Raw genomic sequence first — 15,486 nt, forward strand, 5'->3', positions numbered from 1 at the left:
TATGGCTTCAGCATCGCTTCAATGTCGCGACATTAAAAAGTTAGGCGATTATCGCTTAGCTTCATTGTGGCCTCATTATGGCGACAATGTGGCATCAGCATCGCTTCATCAAAGAAAGAAGTACTGTACTCATTTCCCCCAAACCTCTTGACCGCTTCCGCTTTTGACCGGTCAATTTCCGTTTTATTTTCGACCGTGCAACAATTCGGACTACTAAAAATTTTCTGGTTTTCATAGATCACGGTTACTAGTTTAGTAACCGTGCATAGATGTTGAACAACCGTCAAAAGTTCAAATACTTTTTGTTTTAACTATCTATAATTATATGCACGCAATCTGACCCTTTGACCTAGATTTGGCTGGGATTGAATATTTTATTTTAGACAATATTCCGACGTGACTCACTGCTACAAAATGTATTCAACAGAAGTACAACATGGTTGTCTGGGTTTCTTTTCCTGATTGTGTTGAGTTTACGATTTGTATAATTATTGTTGTTCCCCCCCCAAGCAGAAGACAAGCCGAAGGACCATGAAGCTAAATAGAATTCCCACGCATGGACGTGGACTGAGTGAAAGAAAATATTTCTAAGGCTAAAATAAAAATGACCTACTATTACACATCTTTGTGTATTTGTCAATTTTGTATATATTTGGTATGACCGAATGATCGTAAATACCTAGAAAAATCTCGTCTTTCGTTAATAATTTCATTTGTTTGAAATGTCTACCGACCGTAATTTGTTTCCCCAAATGGTCCCAACGTCCGTCATTCAACACAATCAGCATTTATTTATCGCAATTCATAGGGATCATGTCCCGTAATTTGCGGGCTGTAAAACCAAATAATTAAACAAGTACTATTTATTGTATTGTTGTTTTACCTCGCGAAACTACAACAGAGCATAGAGTTGTCGCGGTTAAATAGTCGCCTTGAAATCGATGGAACTTCAACTACTAGTATCCATTTCTCACCTTGAAATAAAAAAATCGAAGAGCATCGGGGGATATATTATTAACCAGTCTTACGAATCGCTAGCTTTATTTTATTCGAATTTATACAATTCACGAGTTTTCGACATTTGTTGGCAACTTCCGCGCTAAAATGGTTGAAAATGTGGGTGTGGTTTTCTCGCAAAGTCCTGTTGATAATACGGACTAATATGGTTCTGTGACCCAGGTCATGCTCCGATCAGGTGACTCTCAGCCAATCAATGATGTTGTAACAAAACATATTTAACGCAAATTGAAGGGTCGTCGTACCATCCAATCTCCATCGTCGATTCACAAAGTTTTTTTGTGTGCTGTGACAGGCTTCGCAATTATTCACTGGAAAACATTGGTATATTTTGACAAACGGATGGGATTTTACCTCAGTTCAAAAAAAAGAAAAAACAAAACAAACAGGGCTGAGATACAAATCAGTTTTGCAAGTTGGGAAATAAGGTAAACCAGACTGGGGTCGATGATTTTCAGTATCGAAGGACTTCCGTGTGAATCATGATTTTCAAATTGTTCATCGGCTGGTGACCAAATATTTACGGCCACACTAAATTGACACGTTTTTTTTCTGAAGCCCAATAAATTATTCCTGCATGTCAAGCGCTATTCGATTTTTTACAGGGCATGGCTCGTTTTCATTCGAAAATATGTTTGTGAGAATACTTTTAAAGTACGTATAGATCGAGCTCAGATCACTGATCGTGACTTAATTTTGAGAATTGGTTGTCAAATTTTACCAGACCGACGCCACCACAACCATATGTTGGAAATGTACGCACTTGTTTTGGAACTTTGTATCAAGATGACTGGCGACGACGCCGACGCACCCGGCGGCGTACGTGTGTGTTGCATGTTTTAGTAGTCCGGGCATGGGGTCGGACTCGGCTAAAACTAAACGAAACACAGAAAAATACCACCGAAATGAGGAATCTGAATCTGCTCTTCTAGCAGCAAATAAAATGAGCGAAAAAAGGTAAATTTTATAACAAGAACAGTTTCACTTCGTATACAGCAAATTGTGTTGTATCAGAACGACGATTGCATCGTGTGATTTGAAATTTATCACGATTTTCATTCCAGTCAATATGAAACTCGTCACCTTGCCGATTGTAATGTACTTCGCAAAGTTTTTGGTGCCCAATACTCGCAACACTAAAATAATTAAACAAGATATCTTTTTAAAATGTCATTTTACTCTTGATCATATTATTTTATTCGCCTTGAATTTCAAATCGATTACATATCGAACTTCTGTACATGTTTTTGTCTACTGCCCTTCTGCGTGCAAATAATGAGGTCATACATAATGTACTCATGTCACAATACTTTGAAGCTGATGCCATGTTGATGCCATGAGACTGCGAAGCTGAGGCCACGATGATACCACGAAATAGCGAGGCGAACACAGCTTCAATTTTCAATGACGCGAAGCTGATGCCACAATGATGCGATGCTGAGGCGACAATGAAGCCATGCGTAGGCGACAATGATGCCACAAAAGCCAAAGCTTCCGCGAGAACTGTACTGTATGCAGTGTTGCCATGTATGAAGAAAATGTTTCTGTTCAGCAAAGAATTTTATTGCATGTAATTCAGTTCATCTTAGGATAGAATTGAATAGTATTGCTACTGCAGTATTGCTGTTCTATTCTTTCTTGCAGTCACATTAAAGTTGCATTCCCACCCAAATGTTAAATGCTATATATGAATTCCTATAAGTGATATTTGAAGGAACGAAAGTGCACTTATAATGAGAAATCTGGCCAAAAATGCGAATAGTCGGTCACTGCCGAACCGTTCAGATTATATTTCCACAATCGAATGTTAGAACACTATTTCTAGTTCGACATTGTATGCTGATTTGTACGCTGTTTTCTACTCTTTCTACTATTCACACAGCATATTTGACTTGCCAGACGGCATAAAACATTTACCAAATATTTTGTGCAGTATTATTCACCTGATAGTTCACCCCCAAATGTGCACTTATTAATTGTCTGAATATTTATGAGCAGCAGTCGGGGTTTTGAGATGAACTGCCTTCACCTTATTGGTGAGATTTGAATTGGAATGGACAGCGCGGAAAGCACGCAGATATTTGTTCGTTGGTCTTCGGCTAATAATTTAGGTGGCCCACCTAAAATAAAGTTTCAGGGTCGTTTTCTTGTTATTCGCGTACTTTTGTAACTTCAAATATCTCTCACAGTAATCCATATATATTATTTTGAATATTTACAAAGTGGGAATGCAACTTTAATAGAGAAATAGAGAAAAAATAAGTGACAGAAGCATACACAAATACCCAAAGGATGACAATTATTTAGTAGTTGCCCCTCTCAATGTATCATTATGTATCATAAGCACAGTGCCTTTCCCTGGAGTCTTACTAAATATTTACACAACACGCACTATCTGAAATGGTTTGTTTTGTTTTTTTTCAAGTAGGCATTTGCCCATGGTTATTACTATGCGTAGGTGTCAAGTCATAAACTGACATGATATCGAGTGCGATATTTATTTCCGGAACCTTTTGACGACAACCAGCACAGCTATAAAAAATATCCTGCATGGCTCTGACCACCTAATTAAACGTACTTCCTGCAAAATATACAGTGCGCAGAGACTGAGTGACCTTTTGACCAAAATGACCAATCTGATCGTCTGCAAACTCCGTGTAAACCCGCAGAGGCGATTGAACTTGTATGGTTCCCTGATGTAACACCAAGCAGAGACATACTTTGCCTGACTATCTGCCGCCATTTTTTTTTAAAAAGGTGAGCTTGAGTTAACAATATTTCATTACCTGCAACATATACGATAAATCCGATAAAATATCGTCCTCAATAAGTTGTAAAAGGCTGGATTCCCCCTGCGAGAACTCTTCCTTTCAGCGGCCTTCTCACGTATAGTTTAGGGTGAACCCCCATATTCTTCCGCACGAATATTATTATTAAATAAACGTAATGTTTTGGAAAAAAGGCCTCTCTTTCACGAATATGAACTATTTAATAAAATATATCAATGTTCAACACTTAAAATTTAGATATGAATGGCGAGATATTCGCTCACATATATTTGCACTAAATTGTATGTGGTTTGTTCACACTAAAGGAATATTCATGCGCCTGACCCTGAGGTCATTTTTCTTTAGAGGGGTTCTTGTTTGAGCGATATAAACATCAATCGAGAGACCCCTATTTCAAAATTCACTATGTCACAGCTCTTTTGATTGGCTAAGGCGTGCACTTTTGCGATGTTGAAATAACCCGGAAGTAAACATAACGAATAGGCGATTTTGAGGGAACGATATCCGAGCTGGTATGAATGACGTGGCTTTTTGTTTTGAATCTTTCCCTGGTGGAGTTTTCTGCTAAAACAGGTAGGAGTTCGTTTTGTGTATTTTATAAAATATCAATTATGATTCCAAAATATAAAATTCACTGCTTGTTGCATCGCGAGTGCTCAGAAATATTAGAAATATTACTGTCGCCATACATCCACGCCATGTATGGTGAATGCAATGACATTCAGTGAAAGGTAAGGTGGTATTAAGGTTTTAACTTAAGATTGGCATGTTGCAACTTACCAATAAAATTAAAAGTATTGTTTCATGCAATATATTAGTCATATGCACGTATTTTACAAATACATGAATTGTTAGTATACCTCAGTCCCACTATCTCCAGTGATAGAGGAACTGTGGCAATATATTGGAGTTACGTTGGATAATAATGGATCTTGCTTTAACACACTAATGAAGAAAGTAGAAAGAGCACATTCCCACATTCTTCATAATATAATAATATGTAATACATAATAGTAGCTCATATATTTATAAATATAAATGATAGAGCAGGGCTTGAACTTCAGAATTGGGAAGGCACCTTTTTTCAAGGTCAACATTTATAAAATGGCCTATATATATGTAATAACATAGAGAATATAAGGCAAACTCATTTGGAATCAAGGCGATGACCTTTGATGCCTCCATGAAATTCATGTTTTATATGTATCAATAAATTAGCACAACTAATTGCCTCACAGAAAATCTTTGTGTGACTGTGAAGTGTCATGTTGGTTTAGAAAACACACCGACTCTTGTACAACCAGGATGAGTTGGTGTCTGAGAGACGTGTTTTTGTGAATTCAAAACACACATGGTCCTTGACGCATCTTCAAGAATACACTTAAATAACCATCCAAAGTTCTCAATAGGTTTGGTGATAGGACATTTATATGGTAAGCTTTTAGGAAATGACAAGAAATCTTTTCTATATCACATGCAAACCTCCTTCCCTTGCCAATCCGCCACCCATGACTTACTTACTGACAGACAGACTGACTTGTATGGCTGTACATTTTGTTTTTCTCATATGGCAAATATACAATTCTGTTTGATACACACTTGCTCCAGTGTTAACTAAATTAACTTTACACTAAAATTACATGTACTGAGCAATTAAAACACAACTACATGTATAGAATAATATTATAGAATTATGCAATATACCATCATTATTACCACTGTATGTGGTGTGTGTTTTACATGATTTGAATTATCAATTGTATAATATTTCTATAGTGTCTCAAAACAGAGTTTTGTTGTCATTTGGTGCATTGTTTGGTAAAGATAGATTATGCAAATCAGATCACTAAAACATTATAATTTCAAGTTTTTAGAGAATTGTGCTTAGGTGATGAGAACCATATACATTATAAGGTTGGTTGCAACCTATGACCTATTGTACACATGGTATCATATGCAACATTATATTTTATTAATTTCACTCTCACGTGCCGGTTTGTTATGATTCATTCGTACATGTACAAGCTGCTGGACTACAGCTGTTACTTCATTTAAATATTCACCTAAGGTATACACTGTGATACGCAAGTAATTGCATTGATACAAATTTCCTTATAGATGATAATAATGTCTTCAATTTTTCTCTATAGTTGATCATCTTGTTAGTATAGTTAGTATTAATACTGCAGCTTGATTACATTTGGTATTCTGAACTCATTGATTGCAGAATTAATTTCTCTCTGTAATCCTTTGTGTATGCGAGTTGTTATGACGCATGTTATTTAATTTTTTTTAAATTTTTTCTCTTACAGGTGTGTGAAAAATAGGAAGCAAGTATGTCCAGTAGTGATGAGGAGGGAGCATATGAGAGTGCAGATGAAGGTGCGACTTTGGTTGCTACGGAGACTGAGGTGCAGATAAAGAAAAAAACTGACTCAGCTGCAGAATCTGGCAAAACTGTTGGTAGCAAAAACACTGATAAGGGACCGTCTCATGATGTGAAACAAAATAATAGAACAGATTCTGAGTCAGAGAAGCAGACTGTGGAAGAGGCAGAAAATGAAATGAAAACTGTGGATGAGATGGATAATGTTAATAAATCTAGTGACGCTACAGGTAAAAATGATGAGCTAGAGAAGGATGAGAAAAAGGATACGTTAGATATGAAAGAACCAGCAGATAATGTGATCACAAATGAAGAAAGAGCACCACCATTGTCTACAGAACAAAAAATCCATAATACATTGGATACATTGGCTGACAATGAAAGTGTAAGCGATACTTGTACTTCGGCAGCATCATCATCGTGGGGAGGATGGGGGTCCTCATGGTTATCCACAGCAACAGCATCTGTGTCTTCATTTACACAAAAAGCAGGTATGGAGTTTATATACCCTATAAACCTTTTTGTATTTAATAATAGATGTACACAGGATTTATTACAAGCCGAAGTTCTCATCCTGCATTGTTATTATTTGGAACATCTGACTAGTTTTTGTGGCCTCCGGAAACCATGTACGGCAATGTACAGCAACGTACAGCAACTAGTCCCAGGCTCACTCTGAATGTGGAATATTAGTTTTGTAAATATTTCAATCTTAAGCTAATTTAAATTTTTCTTGTCTGTGAGGACTGTTGTCATGGTGATCTTCCTATCTGTTATCAGGCATGATTGTGAAAATTAGTGTTGTTGTTAACCTACAGATTATTACATTATACATTTACCTAAGTTAATGGCATTGGTCAAGTTTAATTTATTCTGAAGAATATAAACTGCCTTTGTGTGCCACCATCACTAATTTACTGAGACTTTTCAACTTTCAACCCTTTCCAAAGCAAACTTTTCAAAACCAATTCAACCTTGATCATTCATTCAAAACAACTCTCAGTCTTTCAAAGCTCATTTTCAACCCATTCAAAACCAGCTTTCTACTCTTTCAAAGCAAAATCAAATCTTTCAAAGCCAACTTCAAACCCTTTCAAAGCAAAATCTCAAGCTTTCAAAGCCAACTTTAAACCCTTTCAAAGCCAAGTCTCAAGCCTTCAAAGCTAACTTTCAACCCTTTCAAAGCCAACTTTAAACCTTTTCAAAGCCAACTCTCAAGCTTTCAAAGCCAACTTTAAACCTTTTCAAAGCCAAATCTCAAGCCTTCAAAGCTAACTTTCAACACTTTCAAAGCCAAATCTCAAGCTTTCAAAGCCAACTTTAAACCTTTTCAAAGCCAAATCTCAAGCTTTCAAAGCCAACTTTAAACCTTTTCAAAGCCAAGTCTCAAGCTTTCAAAGCTAACTTTCAACCCTTTCAAAGCCAAATAAATTGATAAATATATATGATTAGGTGAAAGCTTAACCACGATGATGGAAAATGTGGAAGCACAGATGGGTGTGCCAGCTCCAGAAGATATCATTGAAGAAAACAAAGACCATGTTCAAGAAAGTAAGATGTCAGATGAACAGAAAGATGTCCGAAGTAAAGAAGCAGATCCTTCCAGTGGGAGTTCTTCTGGTGATGGAGATGGTGGATTCTTTGCTGCATTTGGAGTAACCGCAATTACAAGTGTTGTTGAAAGAACTGTGAGTACTACAATAAAAAAGAAATATGAAACTCTGAATTGTATTTTAGTATCATTTTAGTGCAAAACTCCATTTTCATGTTTATTTAAATTGTCTCTTGAATAATAAAACAGTAGCAATTTGTTAAATCGGGAGGGTGTCACCTGCGCACATGCGGGAATTGAGTCACAAGCGCCGATAACGACACGCACTAAGAACGCAAAGGCTCGTGGGTAGACACTTGTTTGTAAACAATGACGACTCCTTCGCTTTAAACATAATTACAGACGATCATGTGTGACATTAAGAGCTTTAGCTTTCATTTCCGTAATTGGGCTCAAAGTAAAAACAGAAAATAACAAAAATTGCGAAACTGTTGATTTACTTGACAGGTGACAGGTGGTATAGAAGCACTTGAAAAGATTGGAAAAAAGACAATGGATGTGTTACAAGAAGGCGATCCAGGGTTGAGGAAAAAAAGAAAATATTTTAAAGAAGTCACCATGGGAGATAAAGTTAATTTATCAATGGTAAGAAAGAAAGCCCCAAGTTCATATCTCCAGGGAATGTGCAAAATACATTGTATAATAATTGATTGTATAATTTTCTTTTGATACCAATAGTTTTTGCTCCAGTGTGGTATATTCCCTTGATGAGAAGTATATGCAAATAACAAGTGTCTACTTTTTAATGATGGAGTCGTAATTTGTCTGTTGGTTACTGAGTTATAAGTTGTACTAGTAGTAAAGACAATTTATTTTATCATGGCAAACTTTTTTTTTGGGATATAAGCTATTGAGGGAAGCCAAGGAGGAAGCGGAAAGGCAAAATAAGGAGCAACATGAGGAGGAAGAACAAAAAAAAGCTCACTTTGGATTATTATTTGATGAGTATCAAGGTATGTATGAGATGTATTACCCATTGGAACAGAAGTCAAATTTTATTGACTTTTATGAAAGAAACCTGCATATTTGTTTTCATAGTTTTGAGATTTTGAAAAACTTTAAAAGAATTATTTTCATTTGTTCCAAAAGTACCAAAAATTATAGCAAAAAATATTGCACCTTGAATTTTGGTTGTCAGACGACTGTTAATTTTTCACATCAAAATGTTGTTGATACATTTTGCGAATTCTTTATGAATTTTTCCATAATTTCTTTGTTATTTTTTAACCATTTCCAATTAGCTACATATCTTGATCAAGATATTTTTTTAAAAAGGAAAGAATTTTATATTTTGTGAAAGGTGACAAAAGTTGTGTGAAAATACCAGTGAACACAAGGTACCCAAGTACAATGTGGGAATCTTTTCACCATTGTAGTCCTGCTGTCAATTTTATTTACCCACTTTTCATGTCTCCCTACCACAATGCACAGAACACTGATATTTGTTGTTCACATAGGTCTTGCCCACTTGGAAGCGCTGGAAATGTTATCCAATCAGAGTGAAAACAAAGTTCAAACTGTGTTGGGATCTCTGTCTGGAGACGACTTAGAAAGTTTGAAAACTGAGTTAATTGAAATTAAAGACGCTTTTCATTTGGATGACATTGATGAAAACCAAGGTATGTTTCTAATAAATATTACATTATGTTAATGAGGTGTTTTCAGTAGCACATTATGTTAATGAGGTGTATTCAGTAGTACATTATGTTAATGAGGTGTTTTCAGTGGCACATTATGTTAATGAGGTTATTTCTATAGTACATTATGTTAATGAGGTGTTTAAGTCCAGCTGATGGCAAACATTGATAAGTATTTCGTAATAGTTGTTTTGACTATTTATATTTATATGTTTTTGGTATACTTTCTGTGTTGGAAATAGGCAACAGAAATAACAGAATTTGGTCTGCTCTTGGCTGAAATTCACATCCTGGCTAAACTAGATGGCATATATCATGGATTTCAAGGTCTACATAATATTATTTTATCTATTACAGAGCAGCTTAGTGATGAGGAGTTTGTTCATGCCATCACAGAACATCTCTTTAGTCTGAGTATTGGAGCCACGCCAGATAAACTTAAACAGGTATACAAAACATTCTTTATTGATTGCTCCTGTACTTACCATATGTATATTTTACTGGTATACTTAATATCTGAAATGTCATATAAAAGGTAAATATCGAATTGAAGTACATGTACTGTGAAGTCCTGGCAAGTTACTTAATAGTGGAAAATGTGGGTATGCATAGTACGGCTCTGTAAATCAACAAGTCTACAAGTGGCTGACATATGCATCTGCAATTTTGTCACATCTGACCATGTGTTCTCTTGTAGATACAAACAAAAGCACATGATTGGTTGACACTCTGTACAAAGGATTTGGAAGAGAAACAAAAAAGGGAACCAAAGGTATTCACATTAAATTGATGTTCTTGTATACCACATGATATAGTGTCCATTGTAAAGTGTGTGTGAAATGCAGACACATGGAACCACCCCAATTTATTTCCAAAAGATTTATATTGTGCCCATGCATTTTGCAATACACTCAACACATTTTGCTGTGTGCAATATGCTCTATGCAATACACTGTGCAATATGCTCTGTTATGCGCGATATGCTTTGTTCTGTATAATATGAGGTTATTACAAGGGCACCTCAAAGTAGAAAGTACAGCGGAAGTATCGACCGGTGCACGGCGGAGGTCATTGCGACCGCGTACTGTCTGAGTACATACTTTGATGTATCCTCTTAAAAACCTGATTATTATACATCCTTTTCTTCTAAGGATACATCATGAGCATGCCGAAGTTTGTAACAGAATCAGCGAACTTCTTTCTGTGGAGTCTGGTCAAACCCTGGTGGCAGCCATGTTTGTTTTTATTATTAGAGAACGCTTACTTGCGTAATCATCCCATATTTGGAATTTGCATTTCTTAATATGGTAGGATGAAAATACCCTGTAAAATACCGCAAAATTTATGGCATTACGGTGACAGATGTATAATACACAGTACAACCCAAAAATGTACTAATTGTTTTCATGTCTTGAAAGGATATACATATGGTAGCTATTCAAACATTGGCCGAATTGACTGCTAAGTCGATTGAGCAGTTTCACAAAGCATCTGAGTTAATGCTGTTACAACAGGTGAAAGGTCAAGAAAAGAAACCGATAGAACGGGCAATGAGTCTATCAAAGTGAGTATAAATACAATAGCTGCCACTGGGGGCGCTGTCACATAGTGATTGTGAAAGTGTAATTTGATCATATTTTAATGCTGTATACACTGCTTGCCATGTGATATTGATTTTGTGGAATGATTAATGTACACAAATTCACTTTGAATTATTCGTACTGGTACATGTACATATCGTTATGCATTTGTGCAATTTTTCTAATTTTGTGTACATTTCCTACAAAGGACTCTCTACATGAATCTTACCACTCTTCGTTGTCTTCCCAAAAAACTGTATTCATGTAGTCTTCTCATACATTGTGTCCATTACTTGTCAGGTTGACATCAGCACTGTGTTCTGAAGTGGCGGTGTTATCAACTAAGTTTGGAGAATGCCTGAACATCTCCGCTGAATGGTGCGAGAATCCATCAACCGTCAATCCATTCATAACTAACGTATATCTTGAGGTAATTCTTTCCACAATTTTGGATACTCTTTTGGATACAGTCCAAAAACATTGACTTAACCTGTACCCTCTGAACATCCATGTGTGCTGCCCCCACCTGTATTTCAGACATGCCTGGATCAATTTCATTTAATTTTCACACATTCATGATCCATCTTGGTATACATACATGTAAGCATGTCCATTCATTTCATGATCTAATTCAAATTTGCCTTTATCGTGGTCTTTTTCCATGTAAAAAAATTATTAAAATAAGCATTTTTTATTATTCCGCAACCAGATCTCAGAAATGCATGGTATTGTTCAAACCTGTTATTTATTAAATTAATACCAATTACACATGCTCCTTGTTTATAATCATTATCATCTGATACCAGCACAACAGTTTTGATGTGACCAGTCGATCTACTTATCATATTGCATTTCACAGTTTATTAACTTTGAATTTGGTTTTCTTACTTCCAGGCATCAAACAGTGCTTCATATATTCAAGATGCATTTCAGCTTGTTTTGCCCATTCTACAAATTGTTGCTATGGAAACCCAAAATGCAAAGCACTAGTTGTGAAGAGATTGAATCCTTTAGCAATAAAGACATTGGAAATCGTGTTGTACCCATAGTAAAACCATGGACAGAATCCTACAACTTTGTCTTGTGCAAATTAATATTAAGTTTTGTGATAAATGACACACAATGTGCTACACATATTCATTGAACTTGTCATAGTGTATGCCATCACTCATGCCAGTCACATTTATCTGAAATTAAATTGTTAGTAGCACATTTGCTTAATACATAAGGGGTGTGTCTATGGTCAAAATAAGTCTTATTTTAATAATTCAGTACACAATAAATGCAATTTTTGTTATGTGTGCTTCTAATAGAGATGCATGTCTAATAGAGCAGACACAGAATAATTTACATGACAATAGACAATTACAAGTGTAATACGTAATAAGTGTGGGTCATAACTACAGCACAGTGCTATGACAATACCGCCGAGTGCTTTCTTTCTTGTAATGGAAATGAACATTGGGATCTACAAAGAAACAACAGTTATTGATCTGTATTGGATTATTTGAGTTCCGTGTCATCCTCTGCCTCCAAATAAATTTTTTTTGTGGTGCATTCATGAAACAGTTGGTTGTCTCAAGAAAGAAATAATGTTGCAAATTTACCATTTGTTAGTTTGTTGAAGCAGTAATACTCCTAAAAAATAGGATATCACCTTATTCTGGTAAAATATCGCAAATATTACAATAATGTTGGCCCGATGGGAAATCAGAGACACTTCATGTTTTTTCCAAAATATAAACTTTCAAATGCAAATCAGTTTTAATATGTAATCCTTCCAACTTTTTTTTATTATAAATTGTTAATGAGGTATACAAGGATAACACGAGTGATGTATTGTTATTATTTTCTGATAATTATATTTCACAGTGAAAAGTTTTCATGATCATGGACATTGTTTGAGGTAACGTGGGTTCAGAGATAACTGGGATTTGCCTTTAATTATTAACAATCACATTTCAGGGGTCATGTGGGCTCAGAGAAGACTGGGATTTGCTTTTAATTGCCACCAATCTCACTTTGGGGGTCATGGTGGTCCAGAGATCAAAATCTGGGATTTGCCTTTAATTTTCAACAGTCTCACTTTGAGATTATGTGGGTTCAGAGAAGACTTGGATTTGCCTTTAAATTGCCACCAATTTCACTTCAGGGTCATGAGAGTTCAGAGAAGAAGAATATATCTGTAAATTGATTGATGAGAATTCAATCCCATACAAATAATTTTGTCTATATATGTTGAGATGATAAATTATTTTCCTATTCATCGCATCATATTGAAAAAATAAGAAAGTTAGATTGAGTTATATAATTAGACGTACTGTAGTATTGAATGGGAAAATTATTTGTTGTACGATGTTGAAGTGTGGAAAAAGATATTTCATCTACCACAGGTGTACACGCAAAATTATTGCCATTAATTCTGATTATCTGTTCTATACAGGCTTTGATGCTGATTTTTAAAAAAATGTTAAGGGTTTGATTTTGAAATTTTTCTTTTATATAAATAATAGTGAATTGGATCACACTGTATTTAAAATAAAATGTAATATTATTTACATTGGACCAAGTTTCTGGTTTTCCATTCTTATATTTTTGGAACTGCAGGCATTTTATTATATAATCAGTATCCAATAAAAGTTCGGTTTTTAGAGTTTTATTTTTACCTGAGGTAGACTATGCTATATATACAGTGTAACAAGTTCTACTTGACATTAGGATAATACTTCATTTATAGTAATGAAATGAGTATTATTAGCTATTTTTATCCGGAATAATGGAGAGTCAAACAGAAATGAATGAGATGTATTTCCAACTGTATTTCATTTTATGTCAAGTAATAAATGCAGTTGCAGGGTTCACAAGATATCTGGGACGGAAGCTTTTTGTAAATGGGCAATTATTACCGGTACCAAGCATTTCTGTAGATTTATTAATGATTGAGTTTTCAGTGTCCAGGCACACAGGATTTTATCTTAGAGTCTCAGGGGAGAAGTATGTCACAAATAGTGTTCAAGCCAGCATCCTGTTTTTTTCAGCAAGCCTAACATCTCTACAATAAATAATCATGTTATAGCAAGCTCTATTCTATAGCTTAGATGCTGTTTATTAGATTTGCATCAAACATGGGGTTAGAAATAGACCCATTAAAAATAACCTTATTTGGTCAAGTCAATGTAAAAGTACTTGTGGCGGGTAGGATAACAAAAATAATGCATTATATTGTATATATTACTACATGTATATTGTATTTGATATCAATGATAAGGCTATTAAATACCAATTCTATAGTATTGAATAAATTTAGAAATGACGTGTCAATGAAATTTTTTGGGTCAATAATGCAACTCAGATCCAAATGGAATATTTATGCAAATAGACTACATGTACTATAATAATGCAGAGCAAATACAAGCCACAATTCAAAGGTTTTCAAAATACACTTAATTGATCATTTGACTACAAGCAATATCCCTATGAGGAATTTGCAAGACATGTATTATTACCACTGAATTAGCACTTCTATAGGAATATCTAGGTAATGCAATGATGTTATTGATATACCAATTCAAGCTACTCCAAAAATTATCCTGTAATATATCAAATAAGATACCAGAAAATCTTTAAAAAAACGTATCGGATAAATGCATTTTGATATATGATTATTGTCATTATGAAATTTTATAGATTATCCCCACTTTATTATAAGTGTCAAAATAAAAGTGCAGAAATGTGTTCTGTACCAGATTTAAAATTGAACTGTTGGTTTATTGCGTTCCGATACAGACATATAGTGATACACAACACAAGTGCAGTCAAATTGATTAGTGAAGCCAATCAAGAAACTCCAGAAAGTATAAGCTGAGCCTGAGCAATGTGTGAAGATTTGGAACAGTTATCTGAGGAAGATGTGTGGTAACGTCTATTTATAGTTGTGATCACATTTGATCTTGGCTTCATCAAATTTGTCCAGGGATGGCCATATTTGGTATAGGATTGTATACATTTGATCTATAGGACTAGTCAGAACAGGCCTCTTCTGTGAATGTTTCCGTTTTTACCTGTCCAGCAACATCTCCTCTTGATGACTATTGTAAAATCTCCATTAAATTTACTATTTACCCACATGTGTTGAGATAAAAATAAATTTCTCTAAATTAAAAATACGTTCAAAATTGGTGATTTCCCATCAATTGAACAATTTTGGACTCAATAATATATGGCCAAATTCACATATACGCTGTAATTGAAAAAAAACATACTGTATCACTTGCATATACTCTGATGAAAATTGAGTAACACAACGTTCATATTGTCACTAGCAAATTGCTATCTAACATGTACAAATAAGGAAGTTGTAACCTGATATATCCCCCTCAGAGACTTTCTAGCAAAATGCATAGCACTGTATTGAGATGCTTGGAGGATTGATAATGTCATCAAAGAGGTACTTTGGCTGCAAAAA

General features: G+C 35.1%; 2 protein-coding genes across 6 annotated transcripts in view; one reads left to right on the forward strand and one right to left on the reverse strand.

The window, feature by feature from the left end:
• LOC100370180 (putative protein phosphatase 2C T23F11.1) overlaps positions 1–3,912 on the reverse strand; it is a 32,904-nt gene extending 28,992 nt beyond the window's left edge. Inside the window, exon 1 of the mRNA XM_085497680.1 lies at positions 3,804–3,912. The gene's annotated coding sequence lies outside the window, so the exon portion shown is untranslated. The remainder of the gene's footprint in view (positions 1–3,803) is intronic.
• Positions 3,913–4,260: 348 nt separating this feature from the next.
• LOC100370330 (protein FAM114A2-like) lies at positions 4,261–13,887 on the forward strand. Of its 5 annotated transcripts, none has more exons than XM_078005700.2 (11): positions 4,261–4,379; positions 6,119–6,683; positions 7,645–7,880; positions 8,252–8,389; positions 8,652–8,757; positions 9,262–9,423; positions 9,799–9,887; positions 10,139–10,213; positions 10,860–11,005; positions 11,322–11,451; positions 11,916–13,887. In XM_078005700.2, the coding sequence occupies exons 2-11, from the start codon at positions 6,143–6,145 to the stop codon at positions 12,009–12,011; spliced, it is 1,719 nt and encodes a 572-aa protein (XP_077861826.2). In that variant the 5' UTR covers positions 4,261–4,379; positions 6,119–6,142; the 3' UTR covers positions 12,012–13,887. The 5 variants fall into 5 exon arrangements, with proteins under 5 accessions (XP_077861826.2, XP_085353807.1, XP_077861827.2 ...); XM_085497681.1 differs by lacking the exon at positions 4,261–4,379 and adding an exon at positions 5,819–5,874; XM_078005701.2 differs by lacking the exon at positions 4,261–4,379 and adding an exon at positions 5,864–5,894.
• Positions 13,888–15,486: the final 1,599 nt, after the last annotated feature.

Source organism: Saccoglossus kowalevskii, chromosome 4 (assembly GCF_978046115.1).
Source record: "Saccoglossus kowalevskii chromosome 4, keSacKowa6.1, whole genome shotgun sequence".
NCBI classification, from domain to species: Eukaryota; Metazoa; Hemichordata; class Enteropneusta; family Harrimaniidae; genus Saccoglossus; species Saccoglossus kowalevskii.

Coding starts and splice junctions, on each gene's coding strand:
- LOC100370330 (XM_078005700.2), top strand. CDS start 6,143: ATGTCCAGTAGTGATGAGGAGGGAGCATATGAGAGTGCAGATGAAGGT. Junction 6,684..7,644: donor TTCATTTACACAAAAAGCAG/GTATGGAGTTTA, acceptor ATATATGATTAG/GTGAAAGCTTAACCACGATG. Junction 11,006..11,321: donor CGGGCAATGAGTCTATCAAA/GTGAGTATAAAT, acceptor ATTACTTGTCAG/GTTGACATCAGCACTGTGTT.